Genomic DNA, 21,871 nt, shown 5'->3' with positions numbered 1-21,871 from the left:
TACATAAACTCTGCCAGAGAATGAAAAGAAAACTTGATAACATACCAAACTAATAATCTTGATACTAAACTGATAAGGATACAAGGAAAGATAATTATAGCCAATCTCACTCATGAATATACGTGCAAAAATATTATACAGATTTTTAGCCAACTGAATATAGCAAAATGGAAAAAGATATAATCTAAAAAGCCTTTATACAAGAAATGCCAAGTAAGTCTAACATTAGAAAACCAATCAAGGTAATTTTAATTAATGTAATCTGTTAACTTTGTTATATAATATAAGTTTCTTGGGTATGTGAATAGAATTCCTAAAAACTACACTACACTGAGGAAAACAGTTTTTTTTAGTAAAAACTATGTAGGTGTGTTTATATCCATATCTAATAATATATAGTAATTATCACATAATATTAGTGACTACTTGACCTCTGCATTAAAACTGTGATTTTTAGGTCAGAATTTCATCTACATCTTGAAAGACTTTTATTTGAAAGCTGTTTGTTAAGTAATATTTAATATAAGTCAAGTATCACAAAGTAAAAGCCCTAACTGATCGGCCATTCATTTTCCAGTTCTTCTTTATAGGATTAAATTCAAACTCACATGGAACGATGGGCATACATTAGTGTAGTATTTGGAATGATTGTTTTCTTTCTATACTATTTATCAATAGAATGGGAATCACAAGTCATCTTTTCTTATAAATAAATCTTGTGAGACTTCCTGAATTCTTTAATTTCTTTTACTTGATTTAATAAATATTGTTTGAAATAATTGCCATCAACTAGGAGATAAGTATTTTTGGTTATAGACTTTGTTTTTATTTCAAGTTATTTGTGTTACTTTGTGATTGGCCTTGTAAATTGCTATTTATTCATTTTAATGTGTACACAGTAGTCTAAGTGAATGGTTGAAAGTTGGAGATTATGTATTTGTAAATCAAGAAGGCATGTATTTTAACAGTAGATTTGAATTAATACTATTGATTGCTTGAAGGAGGAGGTCCTATCATATAGAATAATAGTGGTATCTTATACTTGTGTAGTGCTTAATGGTCTTAAACGTGCTTTCATATATGAAGGTACTCTTATGATGTAATCAGCTTACATAAGGCTGTTCATCATACCATTTGCTTCTGAATCCAGAGTGTTATGATAAAAACGGTGAGTGCTGTCTGTTGGTTGTAGGCAATGTTGGCACACTCGTGCTATGCTACGTAGCTTTGTTCTTTTCTATGATAGTTTAAAGATTGAAAACATGTAAGTTGATGAACTTCTATTAAGGAGTTTCCATTACCTGCAGAAAATAATTCTTAAGAGTTCATGTGTACTTGGCTATAGAGTAGTAATTATAAATGAGGGGATGTGGGAGAAGGAATTAAAGTAAATTTTGTTTTTCATCCTTTGACTGTGGACTATACTGCCAGTTACTTTCCAGACTAGAATCTTTTATAGAGAATTATATTTGGTGCTTGCAACATTCTGACTCAGATTCTGATGACACCTTTTGAGTGGCTAGGAATACTTGGATGCATGTACAAGTATATGTTTGTATGTTGCTGAGTAAGATTATGCTGGTGAGGGGAAGGTGGGAAAAAGGGCTTTGTCAAAGACCTTAAGTAGGAAAGATGAATCTAGATTAGTTACTGTGGAACATATCTTTGATATGTGTATTAAGTTTATATTTGAACTTCCATAAAATTCAACTCTGATTTCTGAGTTTAGTTGGAAAAGAATATCGAGAGATTTAAGTAGAACTACCTGATGTTATTTTTCTTTCAGTAGTACAGCAAAGATTTAAAAACTTGAACACTGAAGAGAAAATGAAATACAGCCATCTAGTGGCTGCAACCTAAAAAGCTCTAAGCATAGTTAAAGTACCATGAGCTCACATAAAAATCTCTCAAGGGTCATTATTAGGCATTCAAGCTAATCATTCCTTATCACACAAAGGAGCAATACACATTTGTATTACTAAAATTTTAATCAAATTTTAATGAGAAGGGAAAACCTAATATATGTCAGTTGAACTATAACATTATGTAAATACCCTCAGAGGTCAATTGAACTAGAGTAAAATTATAGTAAGCTATCTACATTTTCAGCTGTAATATGTATTAATCAGATTTCTTTAACATCTTTATTGGAGTATAATTGCCTTACAATGTTGTGTTAGTTTCTGCTGTATAACAAAGGGAATCAGCTATATGTATACATATATCCCCATATCCCCGCCCTCTAGCATCTCCCTCCCACCCTCCCTATCCCACCCTTCTAGGGGGTCACCAAGCACTTAGCTGATCTCCCTGTGCTATGCAGCTGCTTCCCACTAGCTATTTTACATTTGGTAGTATATATATGTCCACGCCACTCTCTCACTTCGTCCCAGCTTACCCATGCCCCTCCCCGTGTCCTCAAGTCCATTCTGTACATCTGCATCTTTATTTCTGTCCTGCCCCTAGGTTTATCAGAACCGTTTTTTTTTCTTAGATTCCATATATATGTGTCAGCATACAGTATTTGTTTTTCTCTGTCTGACATACTTCACTCTGTTTGATGGACTCTGTCTGGGTCCATCCACCTCACTACAAATAACTCAATTTCATTTCTTTTTATGGCTGAGTAATATTCCATTGTATATATGTGCCACATCTTCTTTATCCATTCATCTGTCGACGGACACTTAGGTTACTTCCATGTCCTGGCTACTGTAAATAGAGCTACAGTGAACACTGGGGTGCATGACTCTTTTTGAATTATGGTTTTCTCAGGGTATATACCCAATGGTCGGATTGCTGGGTCATATGGTAGTTCTATTTGTAGTTTTTTAGGGAACCTCCATACTGTTCTCCAAAGTGGCTGTACCAATTCACATTCCCACCAGCAGTGCAAGAGTGTTCCCTTTTCTCCACACCCTCTCCAGCATTTATTGTTTGTAGATCTTTGATGATGGCTATTCTGACTGGTGTGAAATGATATCTCATTGTAGTTTTGATTTGCATTTCTCTAATGATTAATGATGTTGAGCATTCTTTCATGTGTTTGTTGGCAGTCTGTATATCTTCTTTGGAGAAATGTCTATATAGGTCTTCTGCCCATTTTTGGATTGGGTTGTTTGTTTTTTTGTTATTGAGCTGCATGAGCTGCTTGTAAATTTTGGAGATTAACCCTTTGTCAGCTGCTTCATTTGCAAATATTTTCTCCCATTCTGAGGGTTGTCTTTTGGTCTTGTTTATGGTTTCCTTTGCTATGCAAAAGCTTTTAAGTTTCATTATGTCCCAGTTGTTTCTTTTTGTATTTATTTCCATTTCTCTAGGAGGTGGGTCAAAAAGGATCTTGCTGTGATTTATGTCATAGAGTGTTCTGCCTGTGTTTTCCTCTAAGAGTTTTATAGTGTCTGGCCTTACATTTAGGTCTTTAATCCATTTTGAGTTTATTTTTGTGTATAGTATTAGGGAGTGTTCTAATTTAATTCTTTCACATGTAGCTGTCCAGTTTTCCCAGCACCACTTATTGAAGAGGCTGTCTTTTCTCCATTATATACTTTTGCGTCCTTTATCAAAATTAGGGTGACCATATGTGCATGGGTTTATCTCTGGGCATTCTATCCTGTTCCATTGGTTTATATTTCTGTTTTTGTGCCAGTACCACACTGTCTTGATTACTGTAGCTTTGTAGTATAGCCTGAAGCTAGGGAGCCTGATTCCTCCAGTTCTGTTCTTCCTTCTCAGGATTGCTTTGGCTATTCAGGGTCTTTTGTGTTTCCATACAAATTGTGAAATTTTTTGTTCTAGTTCTGTGAAAAATGCCATTGGTAGTTTGGTACGGATTGCACTGAATCTGTAGATTGCTTTGGGTACTAGAGTCATTTTCACAATGTTGATTCTTCCAATCCAGGAACATGGTATATCTCTCCATCTGTTTGTATCATCTTTAATTTCTTTCATCAGTGTCTTATAGTTTTCTGCATATAGGTGTTTTGTCTCCTTAGGTAGGTTTATTCCTATTTATTTTGTTCTTTTTGTTGCAGTGGTAAATGGGAGTGTTTCCTTAATTTCTCTTTCCGATTTTTCATCATTAGTTTATAGGAATGCCAGAGATTTCTGTGCATTAATTCTGTATCCTGCTACTCTACCACATTTGCTGGTTAGCTCTAGTAATTTTCTGGTAACATCTTTAGGATTCTCTATGTATAGTATCACGCCATCTGCAAACAGTTACAGTTTTACTTCTTCTTTTCCAATTTAGCTTCCTGTTATTTCTTTTTCTTCTCTGATTACTGTGGCTAAAACTTCCAAAACTATGTTGAATAATAGTGGTGAGAGTGGGCAACCTTATCTTATTCCTGATCTTAGAGGAAATGCTTTCAGTTTTTCACCATTGAGAACGATGTTGGCTGTGGGTTTGTTATGTTGAGGTAGGTTCCCTCTGTGCCTACTTTCTGGAGAGTTTTTATCATAAATAGGTGTTGAATTTTGTCAAAAGCTTTTTCTGCATCTATTGAGATTATCCTATGGTTTTTCTCCTTCAGTTTGTTAATATGGTGTATCACATTGAATGATTTGCATATATTGAAGAATCCTTGCATTCCTGGGATAAACCCCACTTGATCATGGTGTATGATCCTTTTAATGTGCTGTTGGATTCTGTTTCCTGGTATTTTGCTCAGGATTTTTGCATTTATGTTCATCGGTGTTACTGGCCTGTAGTTTTCTCTTTGTGACATCTTTGTCTGGTTTTGGTATCAGGGTGATGGTGGCTTCGTAGATGAGTTTGGGAGTGCTCCTCCCTCTGCTCTATTTTGGAAGAGTTTGAGAAGGATAGGTGTTAGCTCTTCTCTAAATGTTTGATAGAATTCACCTGTGAAGCCATCTGGTCCTGGACTTTTGTTTGTTGGAAGATTTTTAATCACAGTTTCAATTTCAGTGCTTGTGATCGGTCTGTTTATATTTTCTATTTCTTCCTGGTTCAATCTCGGAAGGTTGTGCCTTTGTAAGAATTTGTGCATTTTTTCCAGGTTGTCCATTTTATTGGCATAGAGTTGCTTGCAATAATCTCTCATGATCCTTTGTATTTCTGCATTGTCAGTTGTGACTTCTCTGTCTTCATTTCTAATTCTGTTCATTTGAGTGTTCTCCCTTATTTTCTTGATGAGTCTGGCTAATGGTTTATCAGTTTTGTTTATCTTCTCAACGAACTAGCTTTTAGCTTTATTGATCTTTGCTATTTGTTTCTTCATTTCTTTTTCATTTATTTCTGATCTTTATGATTTCTTTCCTTCTGCTAACTTTGGGGTTTTTTGTTCTTCTTTCTCTAATATCTTTAGGTGTAAGGTTAGGTTGTTTATTTGAGGTTTTTCTTGTTGCTTGAGGTAGGATTGTATTGCTATAAACTTCCCTCTTAAAACTACTTTTGCTGCATCCCATAAGCTTTCGGTCATCATGTTTTCATTGTCATTTGTGTCTAGGTATTTTTTGATTTCCTCTTTGATTTCTTCAGAAATCTCTTGGTTTTTTAGGAGCATATTTTTTAGCCTCCATGTGTTTGTATTTTTTATAGTTTTTTCTCCCCTAATTGATATTTAGTCTCATAGCTTTGTGGCCAGAAAAGATACTTGGTACGATTTCAGTTTTCTCAAATTTACCAAGGCTTGATTTGTCACCCAGGTTATGGTCTATCCTGGAGGATGTTCCATGAGCACTTGAGAAGAAAGTGTATTCTGTTGTTTTGGATGGAATGTTCTATAAATATCAGTTAAGTCCATCTTGTGTAATGTGTCATTTAAAGCTTGTGTTTCCTTATTTATTTTCATTTTGGATGATCTGTCCATTGGTGAAAGTGGGGTGTTAAAGTCCCCTACTATTCTTGTGTTACTGTCAATTTTCCCTTTTAAGGCTGTTAGCATTTGTCTTATGTATTGAGGTGCTCCTATGTTGGGTGCATAAATATTTACAATTGTTATATCTTTTTCTTGGATTGATTCCTTGATCATTATGTAGTGTTCTTTTTTGTCTCTTGTAATAGTCTTTATTTTAAAGTCTATTTTGTCTGATATGAGGACTGCTACTTCAGCTTTCTTTTGATTTCCATTTGCATGGAATATCTTTTTCCATCCCCTCACTTTCAGTCTGTATGTGTCCCTAGGTCTGAAGTGGGTCTCTTGTAGACAGCATATATACAGGTCTTGTTTTTGTATCCATTCAGCCAGTCTGTGTCTTTTGGTGGGAGCAGTTAATCCATTTACATTTAAGGTAATTATTGATATATGTGTTCCTATTACCATTTTCTTAATTGTTTTGGGTTTGTTTTTGTAGGTCTTTTCCTTCTCTTGTGTTTCCTGCCTAGAGAAGTTCCTTTTCCATTTGTTGTGAAGCTGGTTTGGTGGTGCTGAATTCTCTTAACTTTTGCTTGTCGGTAAAGGTTTTAATTTCTCCGTTGAATCTGAATGAGATCCTTGCTGGGTAGAGTAATCTTTGTTGTAGGTTTTTCCTTTTCATCACTTTAAATTTGTCCTGCCACTCCCTTCTGGCTTGCAGAGTTTCTGCTGAAAGATCAGCTGTTAACCTTTTGGGGACACCATTGTATGTTACTTGTTGCTTTTCCCTTGCTGCTTTTAATATTTTTTCTATGTATTTAATTTTTGATAGTTTGATTAATATGTGTCTTGATGTGTTTCTCGTTGGATTTATCTTGTATGGGACTCTCTGCGCTTCCTGGACTTGGTTAACTATTTCCTTCCTATATTAGGGAACTTTTCAACTATAATCTCTTCAAATATTTTCTCAGTCCCTTTCTTTTTCTCTTCTTCCTCTGGGATCCCTATAATTTGAATGTTGGTACGTTTAATGTTGTCCCAGAGCTCTCTGAGTCTGTCCTCAATTCTTTTCATTTTTTTCCTTTATTCTGCTCTGTGGTAGTTATTTCCACCATTTTATCTTCCAGGTCACTTATCCATTCTTCTGCCTCAGTTACTTCTGCTACTGCTTCCTTCTAGAGAATTTTTAATTTCATTTATTGTGTTATTCATCTTTGTTTGTTTGCTCTTTAGTTCTTCTAGGTCCTTGTTAAATGTTTCTTCTATTTTCTCCAATCTATTTCCAAGATTTTGAATCATCTTTACTATCATTACTCTGAATTCTCTTTCAGGTAGACTGCCTATTTCCTCTTCATTTGTTTGGTCTGGTGGGTTTTTACCTTGTTCCTTCATCTGTTGCATATTTCTCTGTTTTCTCATTTTGTTTACTTGCTGTGTTTGGAGTCTCCTTTTCGCAGGCTGCAGGTTTGTAGTTCCCTTGTTTTTGGTGTCTGCCCCCAGTGGATGGGGTTGGTTGAGTTGCTTGTGTAGGCTTACTGGTGGAGGGGACTGGTGCCTGTGTTCTGGTGGGTGGGGCTGGATCTTTTTTTTCTGGTGGGCAGGGCCGCATCTGGTGGTGTGTTTTGGGGTGTCTGTGCCCTTATTATGGTTTTAGGCAGCCTTTCTGGTAATGGGTGGGGTTGTGTTCCTGTCTTGCTAGTTGTTTGGCATAGGGCATCCAGCACTGGAGCTTGCTTGCTGTTGGGTGGAGCTGTGTCTTAGTGTTGAGACTGAGTTCTCTGGGAGAGCTGTGATCAATTTATATTACATGGGGCTGGGAGGTCTGTGGTGGTCCAGTATCCTGAACTCGGCTCTCCCACCTCAGAGGCTCAGGCCTGACACCAGGCTGGAGCACCACGACCCTGTCAGCCACACGGCTCAGAAGAAAAGGGAGAAAAAAAGAAAGAAAAGAATTTATTAACATAAAAAGAAAAATAATAAAAAAAGAAGATAGCAACCAAACCAATAAACAAATTCACCCATGATAACAAGTGCTAAAAACTAAACTAAGATAAACATGAAAATCAGTAACAAATCAGTTGCAGACAGCAAACCCCAAGTCTACAGTTGCTCTCAAAATCCGCTGCCTCAATTTTGGAATGATTCTTCTATTCAGGTATTCCACAGATTCAGGGTACATCAAGTTGATTGTGGAGATTTAATCCACTGCTCCTGAGGCTGCATGGAGAAACTTCCATTTCTCTTCTTTGTCTGCACAGCTCCTGGGGTTCTGCTTTGGTTTTGGCCCCACCTCTGCATGTAGGTCACTGTCAGTCATCTTTTTCCCACCCAGACTGGAGGGGGTTTAAGCATCAGCTGATTAGGGGGCTCTGACTCACTGAAGCCGGGGCGAGGGAGGGGACAGTAGTCAGAATTGGAATGTGGGGCGAGCCTGTGGTGGCAGAAGCCAGAGTGACATTGCAACAGCCTGAGGTGTGCTGTGTGTTCTCCCGGGGAAGTTGTCCCTGGATCACGGGACCCTGGCAGTGGCGGTCTGCATAGGCTCCATGGGCGGGTTGTGTGTGTGTGGATAGTGACCTGTGCTTGCACACAGCATTCTTCATGGCTGCGTTAGTGTTTCATGCCCATCTCTGGGGTCCGAGCTGATAGCCGTGGCTCATGCCTGTCTCTGGAGCTTGTTTAGGCAGTGCTCTGCCTCCTGTGGGCAGATGGGGATGAATCCCCTCTCCTTGCGCACCCCGAAACAAGGGTCTCTTGCCTCTTCGGCAGGTCCAGACTTTTTCCCAGACTCCCTCCTGGCTAGCTGTGGTGCACTATCACCCTCAGGCTGTCTTCATGCAGCCAACCCCAGTCCTCTCCCTCCATCCGACCGAAGCCCGAGCCTCAGCTCCCAGCCCCCACCCACCCTGGCAGGTGAGCAGACAAGCCTCTCAGGCTGGTGAGTGCTGGTCAGCACAGATCCTCTGTGCGGGAATCTCTCTGCTTTGCCCTCTGCACCCCTGTTGCTGTGCTCTCCTCCGTGACTCCGAAGCTTCTCCCCCACCCACCCCCCGTCTCCGCCAGTGAAGGGGCTTCCTAGTGTGTGGAAACTTTTCCTCCTTCTCAGCTCCCTCCCAGAGGTGCAGGTCTTGTCCCTATTCTTTTGTCTCTGTATTTTCTTTTTTCTTTTGCCCTACCCAGGTACGTGGGGATTTTCTTGCCTTTTGGGAAGTCTGAGGTCTTCTGCTAGCATTCAGTAGGTGTTCTGTAGGAGTTGTTCCACATGTAGATGTTTTTTTTTTTCTTTTAATTAATTTATTTTATTTATTTATTTTTGCCTGCACTGGGTCCTCATTATACGCATGGGCTTTCTCTAGTTGTGGTGAGCGGGGGCCGCTCCTCGTTGCTTTGCGCGGGCTTCTTATTGTGGTGGCTTCTCTTGTTGCAGAGCACGGGCTCTAGGCGCATGGGTTTCAGTAGTTGTGGCATGCAGGCTAACTAGTTGTGGCACGTGAGCTCTAGAGCGCAGGCTCAGTAGTTGTGGCGCACGGGCATAGTTGCTTCGTGGCATGTGGGATCTTCCTGGACCCAGGCTCGAACCCATGTCCCCTGCATTGGCAGGCGGATTTCCAACCACTGCACCACCAGGGAAGCCCTAGATGTATTTTTGATGTATTTGTGGGGAGGAAGGTGGTCTTCACGTCTTACTCCTCCGCCATCTTGAAGGTCCTTCCCTTATTCAGATTTTTTAAGTTGTAAAACTCCAGTAGCACTTTTTAAACACATGTATATTCTGAAACATCGCTAGAGAATATCTTGGCCTCTCTTGCTTATATAAATTAACCTATTATTATGGTTGAAGTACAGGTTTAGTTGCTCACTGTATTTTATAGAATAAATTTTAGTCATTGTTGGCTTATAAACTTTATTGATGCAAAAATGAACTATTTTCTAGGAGCAATATAATGCTTTACAAAATATGCACGAGAAAGTAGAAAAATTAGAAGCCAAACACATGGAGAGCTCTGACCTTTTACATCGACAGACAAGTGAATTCAAATTTAGCATTCAACGAGAGGAACGTCTTAGAAAAGAGTTTGAGGTATATTTTCTCATTCTTTTATAGTACATATATGATGGCTAGTTACTAATTTAAGGACAAAGTTTTACTCTGTAATAAAATATAATTTTTGACATTTATATATATTGAATATTGGCTTCCTTGAAAACTTCTGTATTTGAGTAAATTATATTTTGCTCCTAATTTAAAAAAACTATTTATTTTTAATAATTAATTGTCCTGGAATATTTGGAAAGTTTGAAGGTAATTGTTTATATTACAAGTTTGAGGAAGCAACATAAGAAAAGATATTAAATTCTAATTTTGTAGTTTGAATGCTGTGTACTAGCTGCATAGTTTTGTGGAGTGCTTTTCAGGTTAGACTTTATTTTTATTTTTTATTTTTTTATAAATTTATTTATTTATTTATTTATTTATTTTTGCATTATGTGGGCCTCTCACTGTTGTGGCCTCTCCCGTTCTGGAGCACAGGCTCTGGACGCGCAGGCTCACCAGCCATGGCTCACAGGCCCAGCTGCTCCGTGGCATGTGGGATCTTCCCAGACCGGGGCACGAACCCGTGTCCCCTGCATCGGCAGGCGGACTCTCAACCACTGCACCACCAGGGAAGCCCTATAAATTTATTTTTATTTATATTACTTATTTTTGGCTATGTTGGGTCTTCATTGCTGCATGCGGGCTTTCTCTAGTTGTGGTGAGTAGGGGCTACTCTTCGTTGCGTTGCACGGGCTTCTCATTGTGGTGACTTCTCTTGTTGTGGAGTACAGGCTCTGGGAATGTGAGCTTCAGTAGTTGTGGCACGTGGGCTCAGTAGTTGTGGCTTGCGAGCTCTAGAGTGCAGGCTCAGTAGCTGTGGTGCATGGGCTTAGTTGCTCTGCAGCAAGTGGGATCTTCCTGGACCAGGGCTTGAACCTGTGTCCCCTGCATTGGCAGGCAGATTCTTAACCACTGTGCCACGAGGGGAGTCCCCAGGTTAGACTTTAGATAGGAAAGGAGCATTAATTTACAAATGAAAAAATATGACTTTTGTGAGTAAATGATACTGATAACCACTTTAAATCTTGAGAGATTGCTAATTTATTTGTTAATTTTTTAAAAAAAATTTTCTTTTGCTTTGTGGGAAATTAAGTATTTCAATAGATAAAGAAGTTTGTCTTAAACATAATTTATAATTCTTATAAGGTAAATAAACATTTATAAGGAGTATTTAATGATAAAATGGTGGAGGTACTCTCATTAAACTCACTTCTGTCAGTTAACACTGTGCTGAGAATTTTAGCCAAAGAAATATATAAAAGCAAGAACAGTGATAAAAAATTATAATTTTGGAATGAAGGGGGTATGATTCTGATTATTTTCAGATGATATGCTAATAACCCTAAATGGTCAAGAAAATCATCTTTGAAATTATTGACACTAGTAAGAACATTCAATAAGGAGGTCAAGAAGAAAATAATATATAGCAATTATGTTTACACTCTAATATACCAGTAATAATCAGAGAATAAGATACTAAAAAAGTTTTTGTCACCATAGTGACAAAAACAGGAATACAGTTAACAACAAATACATTAAAAATTATGAAATTTAACTGAGAGTCTTAAAAGAAAATGGTGAGACATTTTGGGAACCCTTAACAGTGTAAAGTTATGAATCCTCGCTAGATTATATTATGGGTTAAAGCAGTTCCAATCAAAGATTGAGTGGAATTATCTTGGGAAGACAGATTCTAAAGTTCATCCACATGAGGATCTATAAAACATTTTGGTAAGAGTAATGAGTGGGCACTTACTATACCAGAAGTTAGTACAGATTATAAAACTTCAGTAATATATCAATTGTGTTCTTTTGGTTGTATGCAACAGAAACCGACTTTGGTTAACATAAATAGGGAATTCATTGGAAGAATATGGGAATCATATCCACAGAATCACAAGGAATGTTGGGGAATCAACTTAGAAATCATATGAGTCCCAGAGCATCTCCAGAGTTCTTGGTAGCAGAAATGATGGATGAAGCTGAGGTGAATTGGTACCAATAGTTTTTATTCTTTTTGTAACTTTATTCAGGATTCTAATCTGGAAGAGAACATTTGATTGAAAGAAGTAATTTGCCCCAAGTAAATTCCTCTAATTATGCTAAAATTAAAGCCCCCCAAATAAATTCTTATATAGAAATCAGGGTGCTGGTAAAAAAGAAGGGGAAAGATTGTTGAGTGGCCAAAAAGTACAATACCTCTAAGACCAGACTTTCAATGTCAGGTTTGAAAGGTCAGTAGTAGACTTGTAGAGTGTATCATTTTAAATCAGTAAGGATAGGAAAAATTATTCAGTGAATCGTGTTGAAATGATTGGTTAACTATTTGGGACAAAATAAAATTAGATTCCTATCTTACATTATATTGTAAAATAAATTCCAGTTGGATTAAAAAGAGTGAAATATTAAAAACAATGATAAAATAAGAAGAAAATGTAGTTTAATTTTTTCTGCTCTCTGAGTCATTATGACTTACTACTAATCATAAAAACCAAGGAATAAAATATTTAGGAATGGATTTATAGCTTTGACTAGGAAAGATTAAAGTCATATGTAAGTAAAATCCCCACTTCGAATAAAAGGACAACCAAATGAGAAAAATATTTTCAGCAAAGGGTAAATATATTTCTGTCTCTCTAAATCCCCTACTGTTAGATAAGAGAAAGGAGAAGGTCTTTATGAAAAAATCTACCAAGTAAATCAAAGAAGATATGAAAGAATAATTTCAGATGGATAACAAACATAGGAAAAATGCTCCACCTCACCATAATGTAAGAAAGACAGTAACACTCAAAATAATAAGATGAACGAAAATGATAGTACCCAGCACTGGTGAGGGTGCTGTTAAAAATTCTTGTACCATGATGGTGGGTGTGTAAATTTTTAAAACCTTGAAGGAATTCTGTTTGGCTGCTTTATAGAGTCTGTTCTCAGAAAATTATCATGTTCTTCTGGGACTCTCTCCTGTTCTATCTCCTCATTGCTTTCTAGGCATATGGCATAGCTGTCACCCGGGGACTTTTTCATTATCCTCTGTTGGATCTTCAGTTTCTTAGGTCTCTTGCCTTCTTCACTTCATTGGAGTACATAGACTAGTAGCTTCTAAAGAAAGGGTGTATGGGAGCTAAGTTTTATTTGATCTTTCGTATCTGAACATGATTTTTTTTATCAATAAAGTATTAAGGTAGATAGAATTTGGCTGAATATAGAATTTTAGGATGGAATTCTTTCTTTCAGAATTTAAAGGCCTTGCCTCCCTCGTTCCCAGTCTCTTCTGTCGCTGTTGAGAGGCCTGATGTTATTCTTGTTTGTGTTCCCTTGTGGTGACCCTTTTCTCACTCTTCCTCTCTGAAAGCTTTCCTGTTTCTCTATTTTTTTTAAGCCTTTTTTTCTTCCAGTTAGTGAGATATAATCAACATACAGCGCTGTATAAGCTTAAGGTATAGAGCATAATTATTGATTTACATACATCATGCAGTGATTATGAAAATAAGTTTGGTGAACATCTATCATCTCATATAGATAAAAAATTAAAGAAACAGAAAAAAACATTTTTTTCTTATGATGAGAACTCTTAGGAATAACTTAGCAACTTTCATATATAACATACAGCAGTATTAATTATATATAACATGTTGTACATTACATCCCTAGTACTTATTTATCTTATAACTGGGAGTTTGTACCTTTCACTGCCTTCATCCAGTTACCCCTCCCCTCACCCCCCTGCCTCTGGTAACCATAAATCTGATATCTTTTTCTATGAGGTTGATTGTTTTTGAAGTATAATTGACCTACAACACTATGTGAGTTCCTATTACACAACGTAGTGATTTGATATTTCTGCACATTTCAAAATGATCACTGTATAAGTCTGGTTATGATTTGTCACCACACAAAAAATATTACCTAGTTACTGGCTATATTCCCTACCCTATACATGTCATAACTGTGACTCATTTATTTTACAGCTGAGAGTTTGTACCTCTTAATCTCCTTCACATGTATCTTTCTTCCCCTCCCATGCCCTACCCTCTGACAATCACCTGTTTGTTCTCTGTAGCTATAACCGTTTTTGTTTTGTCATGTTTGTTCATTTGTTTTGCATTTTTAGATTCCACATGTAAGTGAAATCATATAGTATTTGTCTTTCTCTGTCTGACTTATTTCACTTAGGTTAATACCCTCTAGGTCCATCCATGTTGCAAATATCAAGATTTCATTCTTTTTATCGATGAGTAATATTGCATTATATATATATATATATATATATATATATATATATATCTCACATCTTTATCCATTCATTTGTTGGTGGGCACCTAGTTTGCTACCATAGCTTTGCTGTTGTAAATAATGCTGCAGTGAACATAGGGGTGCATATATCTTTTCTAACTAGTGTTTTTGTTTTCTTTGGATAAATACCAAAAAGCAGGATTGCTGGATCATATGGTAGTTCTATTTTTTTATTTTTCTATTTTTAATTTTTTGAGAACTCTCCATACTATTTTCCATAGTGGTTGTACCAGTTTACATTCTCACCCATTGTGCATGAGGGTTCCCTTTTCTTTTTTTTCACTTTTTTTAAATAGAAAACTTTAAATATTAAAAAAGGTAGACAGCATAGTATAATAACCTAATGGTACCCATCACCAGCTTCAAAAATTATTCATTTATGGGTTATCTTGAATCATTCATACCCCTATTCACTTTCCTTCTTCCCATATTATATTGAAACAAATCCCAGGCATCATATCATTTTAACCATAAATATTTCATTGTGATTTCTAAAAAATAAGGGGCCTTTTATTTAGAACCACATTATCAATATCAAACTTAAATTAACAGTAATTACTTAATATAATCAAATATCCAGATATTATTTAAATTTCATATTGCTACATATATGGCATAAAAATGTATGTATGATTACAGTTTGTTTGAATCAGAATCCCTAGTAGGTCTATACATTATAATTGGTTGATATGTCTCTTAAGTCTCTCAATCTATAGGTTCTCCATCTATAGCTTTCTTTTCCCCTTGTATTTGTGAAGACACCAAGCTATTTCTGCTATAGAGTTCCCACTAACTATAAAATTTCAGAACATCAAAGATAAACAATGATTCTTAGTATAGATTTTTTTGTGTTCATTGTGCAGCGCATTTGGTGGCCATTTTAGTTAGGAGACTCATGATCTTTATTTTGTGTAATTCTCTTGTGTTATTTCTTCATAATTTCCTGCTCAGGGGTTTTTTATTCTCTCTTTCTTGGGTTTTTAATTGTTCATTTGGTAGACCAACTGGTTGATGTTTTGCTTTTCTTACCTTTTGTTGTCTTTCTCTCTGTATTTTTGTTGTTGTTGCTTCGTGGGAGATTTACTTGACTTTTCTAATCTTCTAATTGAATATGTTTTCTTTTTAGTTTCTGAGGGCTCTTGTTCTCTGTACCATTTTTATAGCATCCTGATCCTATATTATGACTACTGTATTCATTTGTTTATTCAGAAAACCTCGAGAGTGTCAGGCACACTTTCGGGTGTTTGAGGCATAGCAGTGAACAAAACAAAGCCTCTTCCCTCTTGAAATTGACACTCTTGTCAGGGAGAATCACACATGAAATTAAATAGAATATGATAAGCCCTATGGAGAGGAATAAAGAAGACAAGGGGTGGGTGGGGTGGAATGGTTACCTTCTTGTGTTAGTGGTCAAGGAAGGCTGACTTGATAAGACGGCATTTGAGCAGAGACCTGAAGGAAGAAAAGGACTGAGCCATGTGGCTATCTGGAGGAAGAGATTCTAGGTAGAAGGAATAGAAAGTGTAAAGGCCATGAGATGCGAGTGTGCTTGGAAAGTTTGAGGAATAGCAAGTAGGCCATTGTGATTGAAATGGATTGAGCAAGAGAGAGACTAGTAGGGTGTAGAGAATGGTAGGCAGATGTTATAGAGTCTTGAAGGTCTTTTGGAGTTCATTGTAAGAACTTTGGCTTTCTTTCTGAGATGGAAAGCCATTGAAAGGTTTTAAGCAGAGGAGTGACATGTCCCCTCTAATTTTTTTTAAAAGCATCATTCTGTATACTCTTTGGAAGACAGATTGTAAGAGGCCATTTAGGAAACTATTAAAGTAATTAGATGAGAGATTATGGTGCTTTAGACCAAAGTAGTGGTAGAGGAGGTAGTCAGATTTGTATGTGTTTTGGAAGATAGAACCAGTAGGATTTTCAGATTTATTGGACATGGCTTGTGAGAGAAAAAGAAAGGGAGTAAAAGATAATGCCAAAGATTTTGGCTTGAGCCTTTGGGGGAATGGCACTGTCATTTACTCAACCTGGCCAAGAATGCAAGTGGAGTAAATTCGGGAGAGATGAGGAGTTTGGTTTTAAAGATGTTAAATTTGACATGCCCATTAGACATCCATGTGGAGATGTTGAGTAGGCAGTTGAATGTAAGTATTGACCTTAGGGAAACCTTACTGTAGAGTGATGAGATGTGCCAAATATTTCATTGGGAAGTGGTGAAATGTTACAGTCCATAGGACTTTTCTCTTTTTTTCTACAAGGAGTGACCTGCTAGTTTCCTCTTTGGTGGTTATTAAATGGAAGAAGGAAGTGGAGGAAAAATCTGTGTTTCACACTATTCAGTATACAGAATTTCCCCTGGCTTCAGTCTTGTACACCAACCCCCCTACCCCTGCTCTGCCCACCCCATGTATCTCTATGTCCAACCTTGGCTTCAGATTGACATTTTCCAGATAATAAACCTCCAGTTTGTGTTTGTGTAGTGGTTAGGGAGGGGTAGTTGTAGGCTAATTAGGGTGGAGGTGGATGCCTGGAGGTTAAACTCTTCATACTGATGATTTAAAAAAAAACCACACTTTATTGAGATATAATTTGCATGCTACAAATTCACCCATTTATAGGGTACAATTCAGTGGTTTTTAGTATATTCACAGAGTTGTACAGCTATCACTACAGTCGATTGGAGCATGTTTTCATCACCTCAGTAAGAAACCCCACACCCATTAGCTATCACTCTCCTCTTTCCCCATTCCTCTCATCCCTAAAAAAACATTAATTTACTTCTGCTTCTATATATTTGCGTGTTCTGAACATTTCATATTAGTGGAGTCATGCAGTATGTGGTCTTTGGTGTTTTTTTTTCACATAGTAGGATGTTTTTAGGATTCATCCATGTTGTATCATGTATCAACACTTCATTCCTCTTTATTACTAAATAATCTCCCATTGTATTATATACCACATTTTGTATATCCATTCATCAGTTGATAGACATTTATGCTGTTTTCACTTTTTGGCTATCGTGAATAATGCCTCCATGAACATTTGTGTACAAGTTTTTTTTTTTTTTTTTTTTTTGCGATATGCGAGCCTCTCACTGTTGTGGCCTCTCCTGTTGCGGAGCACAGGCTCCGGACGCGCAGGCTCAGCGGCCATGGCTCACGGGCCTAGCCGCTCTGCGGCATGTGGGATCTTCCCGGACCGGGGCACGAACCCGTGTCCCCTTCATTGGCAGGCGGACTCTTAACCACTGCACCACCAGGGAAGCCCCGTGTACAAGTTTTTGTGTGGACATGTTTTCAGTTCCACCTAGGAGTGGGCATGCTAGGTGACATGATATCTCTATGTTTAACTTTTTGAGGGGCTGTCGGTGTATAATATATATACATATATATATGTATATAATGGGTGTATAATGGTATCTTGTGGTTTTGCTTTGCATTTCTCTGATGTCTGATGATGCTGAATATCATTTCATGTGCTTATTGGCCATTTGTATATCGTTGGAGAAATAGGTGTTCAGATCCATTATATGTTTTTAATGGGTTCTTTGTGCTATATGATTGTCAGATGTTTTAATAGGGAAAACGGGATGTGGAGTGTATAGGAACTCTCAATAATAATGCCAGATTATGAACTTGAACTTGGCAAAGATAAATTACTCATACGCTTACCACACATGGTCTAATTTTATATGAGGTTAGAGAAAGAAATTTAAAAGTGAGATTATATTCCAAGTAGTATTTTTAGCTTATTTGTCATTTGTGCTGAACATTTTTTCAGGCCAGAAAATTCAGGAATGCATCATCATATTTTATATCATCATTTTTAATATCATGTAGTTTGTGGATGGCCTATTAGAAAAGGATTAGAATAAAGTTCTGAATATACTTAGAATTTAAAAAGATCATTTAGAAGACACTTTAGGATGCTCTAAAACTCTATGATCATCACTAAAAACATTTTAATTGCCTTATAGGTATGAAGAAGTGCTAGGTAACAGTGATTTTTGTTGGTAAGATTCTTGATAAGTCACTTTTGACTCAATTGAGGTAGTGTCTAATGCCTAAACTTTAGGATTTGTTTTTGGATAACTCCGTATTGATTTTTTTTTCTTGTAAAATACTTACTTGCCCCAATTTCTTTTTTTTAAATTGATTAATGTTGTAAATATAAAATTGTTTTAGACTAGTTTTATACTGAGTTTTTTCTTAGCTACTCTGTAAATACTTTTGATAATACCAGGTCTCTGCTTTGGGGGAATTTGAAGCTTTGAGGGTGTCCAGAGAGTCTATTTTTATTCTATTTATAAGAATTTTCTAAGTGGACAAGTATAGTCCTGTGACTTATCTACAATTCTTCATGTTTAGACACCTTACAAATTTTTGTTTTATATTTAAGTGAATGTATTTTGTATTGGCTCTTTGACCAGATGATGACATAATGAAGGAGAAGTTAAATTCCTAGAAAGCAGTTTATGTAGTTTTACATTCAGTTGTGGAGACATTAAGTACTAGTAATTCTAGGTACTTATAATCATCATTGGTATTTTTAAAAAAGGATTAGTATAAAATAAAATAATAATAAAGAGGAAAATTGTTAAAATTTTAATTTAGTAGAACACATTATTAAATGTCAGTAATATCAGACTAAAGCAACTAACAGACGTGTAGCCTAATAAATGTTTTAAATTTTAATGAAGCTTCCACAGTTACATTTCGTGAAGAGGTGATTTCTTTATGTGCCTGGGCCAAAGAAGTTTATATATGTGTGTGTGTGTGTGTGTGTGTGTGTGTGTGTGTGTGTGTGTATAAAAATTTTTAAAAATCTGATACGCTATAGACTATTGTGTGGCTTAATTATCTTAACATGGAGCAATGTTTTCTTAGATTAAAAAAGTAACAAATTCCCAATCCAATTTTCTAAATGTGGTGCTGGATACCAGAGAACCAAGGGAAAAGTGAACTGGAAAAAGAAATATCCGTGGCTTTTATAAACCTCTTTACAAATAGGGGAGTTTTTTTTTTTTTTTTTTTAATCATGGGAAATAAGTTTAACTCAATAAGAAAAGAGAAAAGAGAAGATGCAAACCTAATTCTGAGTGAACTGAAGACTCTCGTGAAGATTACAGTGGAGAGAGAGCAGTCTTTGCAAATAAATTCTGAATTGCTTCTGTCAGTCATATTCTATTTATGGTAACATAAAGAAGGGTAGAATGTAGTTTTTTACTTACACATATACCATACTCAAGTGAAAAAGGAAAAGAAAAATGATTCTCACCTTTTGTATTGTCTGAAGCAACCTCATATGAATCATCTTTTTAAAGCCATCATGTGTTTGTAGGAATGATTTTTAAACACCTGTTTGTGTTGATTACCAACTATAAAAGGTAAATAATGAAATCACCTGTGTTATACTATTGTGCTTATAAGTCTTATACATTTTTGTATTTATGTTCATAATGGATTTTAAAACTGAAAGTTCATTAAAAATTTTGTTAAATACTGAAGTTTTTACTGCTAGAAAAGGTAAAGATGATTTTAAAGATGCTAAATTAATTTATTACCATGCCAAACAGAATTTGTGGCTTGTAAATTCTGTTCCTTAGAGATTCTGACTCTCTAAGATATTTATTTTGGTAACAAAAAATACTTTGAGATCTTCAGTTTAAGAGCTCCAAGTATAGTAACTACTCTTGTTTTCTCCCACACAGGGAATAAGGATTGTAGTTAATTGTCATTAATTGTTAACACACACTTAATATATTATTTACAACCACTAAAATATAATACATATACTTACCACTAAAATAACCATTATAGAATTAATCAGTCCCTTAGAATCATCTTTTTGAAGATGGCTTATTACTATATTGGTTACTTGTAAGAGTTTTCATTAATGGGAAATATCAGGTGATAAAATCTGGAACAATAGTTAAATAAACAACCACCTCCTATTTATACAGCTATTGATATTCTGGGGTAAACTTTGTACAACTGTTTTGGAAACAGTACTATCTAACACACTACCGAGAAGTCTCTGATTGGTAGGTACTTGTGCGATATTTCCTCCCTTGTTTTTCTTTTTTTTTCTTTTTTCTTTTTTTTCTTTTTTTATAACAAATTTAATCAGTTACACATATACATATGTTCCCATATCCCCTCCCTTTTGCGTCTCCCTCCCACCCTCCCTATCCCACCCCTCCAGGCGGTCACAAAGCACCGAGCTGATCTCCCTGTGCTATGCGGCTGCTTCCCACTAGCTATCTCCCTTACGTTTGGTAGTGTATATATGTCCATGCCGCTCTTTCACTTTGTCACAGCTTACCCTTCCCCCTCCCCATATCCTCAAGTCCATTCTCTAGTAGGTCTGTGTCTTTATTCCTGTCTTACCCCTAGGTTCTTCATGACATTTTTTTTTCTTAAATTCCATATATATGTGTCAGCATACAGTATTTGTCTTTCTCTTTCTGACTTACTTCACTCTGTATGACAGACTCTAGGTCCATCCACCTCATTACAAATAGCTCAATTTCATTTCTTTTTATGGCTGAGTAATATTCCATTGTATATATGTGCCACATCTTCTTTACCCATTCATCCGATGATGGACACTTAGGTTGTTTCCATCTCCGGGCTATTGTAAATAGGGCTGCTATGAACATTTTGGTACATGTCTCTTTTTGAATTATGGTTTTCTCAGGGTATATGCCCAGTAGTGGGATTGCTGGGTCATATCCTTGTTTTTCTTGATGTCCATTTTAGTGGGCTAAATTTCATATATCAAGGTTTTTCTGCTTGACTAATCCCTTTAAGTTCATGTATATCCTCTGGGCTGGGCATATTCTGTTTGAGGAGGTAAGAATGTAGTAGGAGCTGTTTTTGCCCAGTGTCTCAGCAAATTCCTTGAAACATATGTTTTCACAATTTTTGTGAAACTTTGGAACAGGCCCATGGAAGCCATGGGAGCAGATGTGGTGTGGAGAACAAATGTGGTCTGGATGTGCTTTGTTAGTTCTGCTTGTGAATTGGAGTTGGCGGCTCATGCCCTGTGTTACGATAAAATAATGTTTTCTATGTTACCCTCTTCAAAGAATGAACACTCACTTTTCTTAAGTGGAGTAGACTGTCTAATTGGGCTTACTGTGATTTAGTGAGATACAAATCATAAAATAAGAAAAATTGGGTACAATGAACACAGAATTTACTGGAATAAAAATTAAAAAATTTGGGTACAATGAACACAGAATTTACTGGAATAAAAATCTCTTGGCAGTATATTGCAATCAGAAAGGACGTGACAGCCAGCTAATAAATGATAAAATATGTGACCATTTTGTGTCACATAAAGAACTCTGATGTTCATAGTATTAGGGAACAGACAGTATATAGTGTAATCCTTGTACTACAGGCAAATTTATATATAGTTAAATTGGCCGGGGGTATATATGAATTTGTGTTGGATTTTGTACTTTAATCTGAATTCTCTTATGCTTTCTGCTCTTGCTATGTTGATTATATTAGGATTGGAGATAATGATGTACTAGTTCTCTTAGTTGATATTGGAGAAAAATATTTGTGAACAGCAAGTTGATGTTCCTCTAGCACCCTCTGCTGGAGATAAGAATTAATTCAGCAGACTAGAAAATTTTTAAAAAGTA

The 21,871-nt window shown here is 36.4% G+C and overlaps 1 protein-coding gene across 1 annotated transcript in view; it reads left to right on the top strand.

Annotated features, from left to right (window-relative positions):
• The window catches only part of CCDC171 (coiled-coil domain containing 171), a gene marked incomplete at its 3' end in the record, with an annotated part of 346,216 nt that overhangs the window by 56,044 nt on the left and 268,301 nt on the right, over positions 1–21,871 (top strand). Inside the window, exon 8 of the mRNA XM_081236213.1 lies at positions 9,754–9,900. Within this exon, the coding sequence (XP_081092339.1) occupies positions 9,754–9,900 (147 nt within the window). The remainder of the gene's footprint in view (positions 1–9,753; positions 9,901–21,871) is intronic.

Source organism: Mesoplodon bidens, assembly GCF_964165515.1.
Source record: "Mesoplodon bidens genome assembly, chromosome: 6".
In the NCBI taxonomy this organism is placed as follows: domain Eukaryota; kingdom Metazoa; phylum Chordata; class Mammalia; order Artiodactyla; family Ziphiidae; genus Mesoplodon; species Mesoplodon bidens.
Note: the sequence above shows the minus strand (reverse complement) of the source record. Positions and strands in the feature narration are given on the sequence as shown.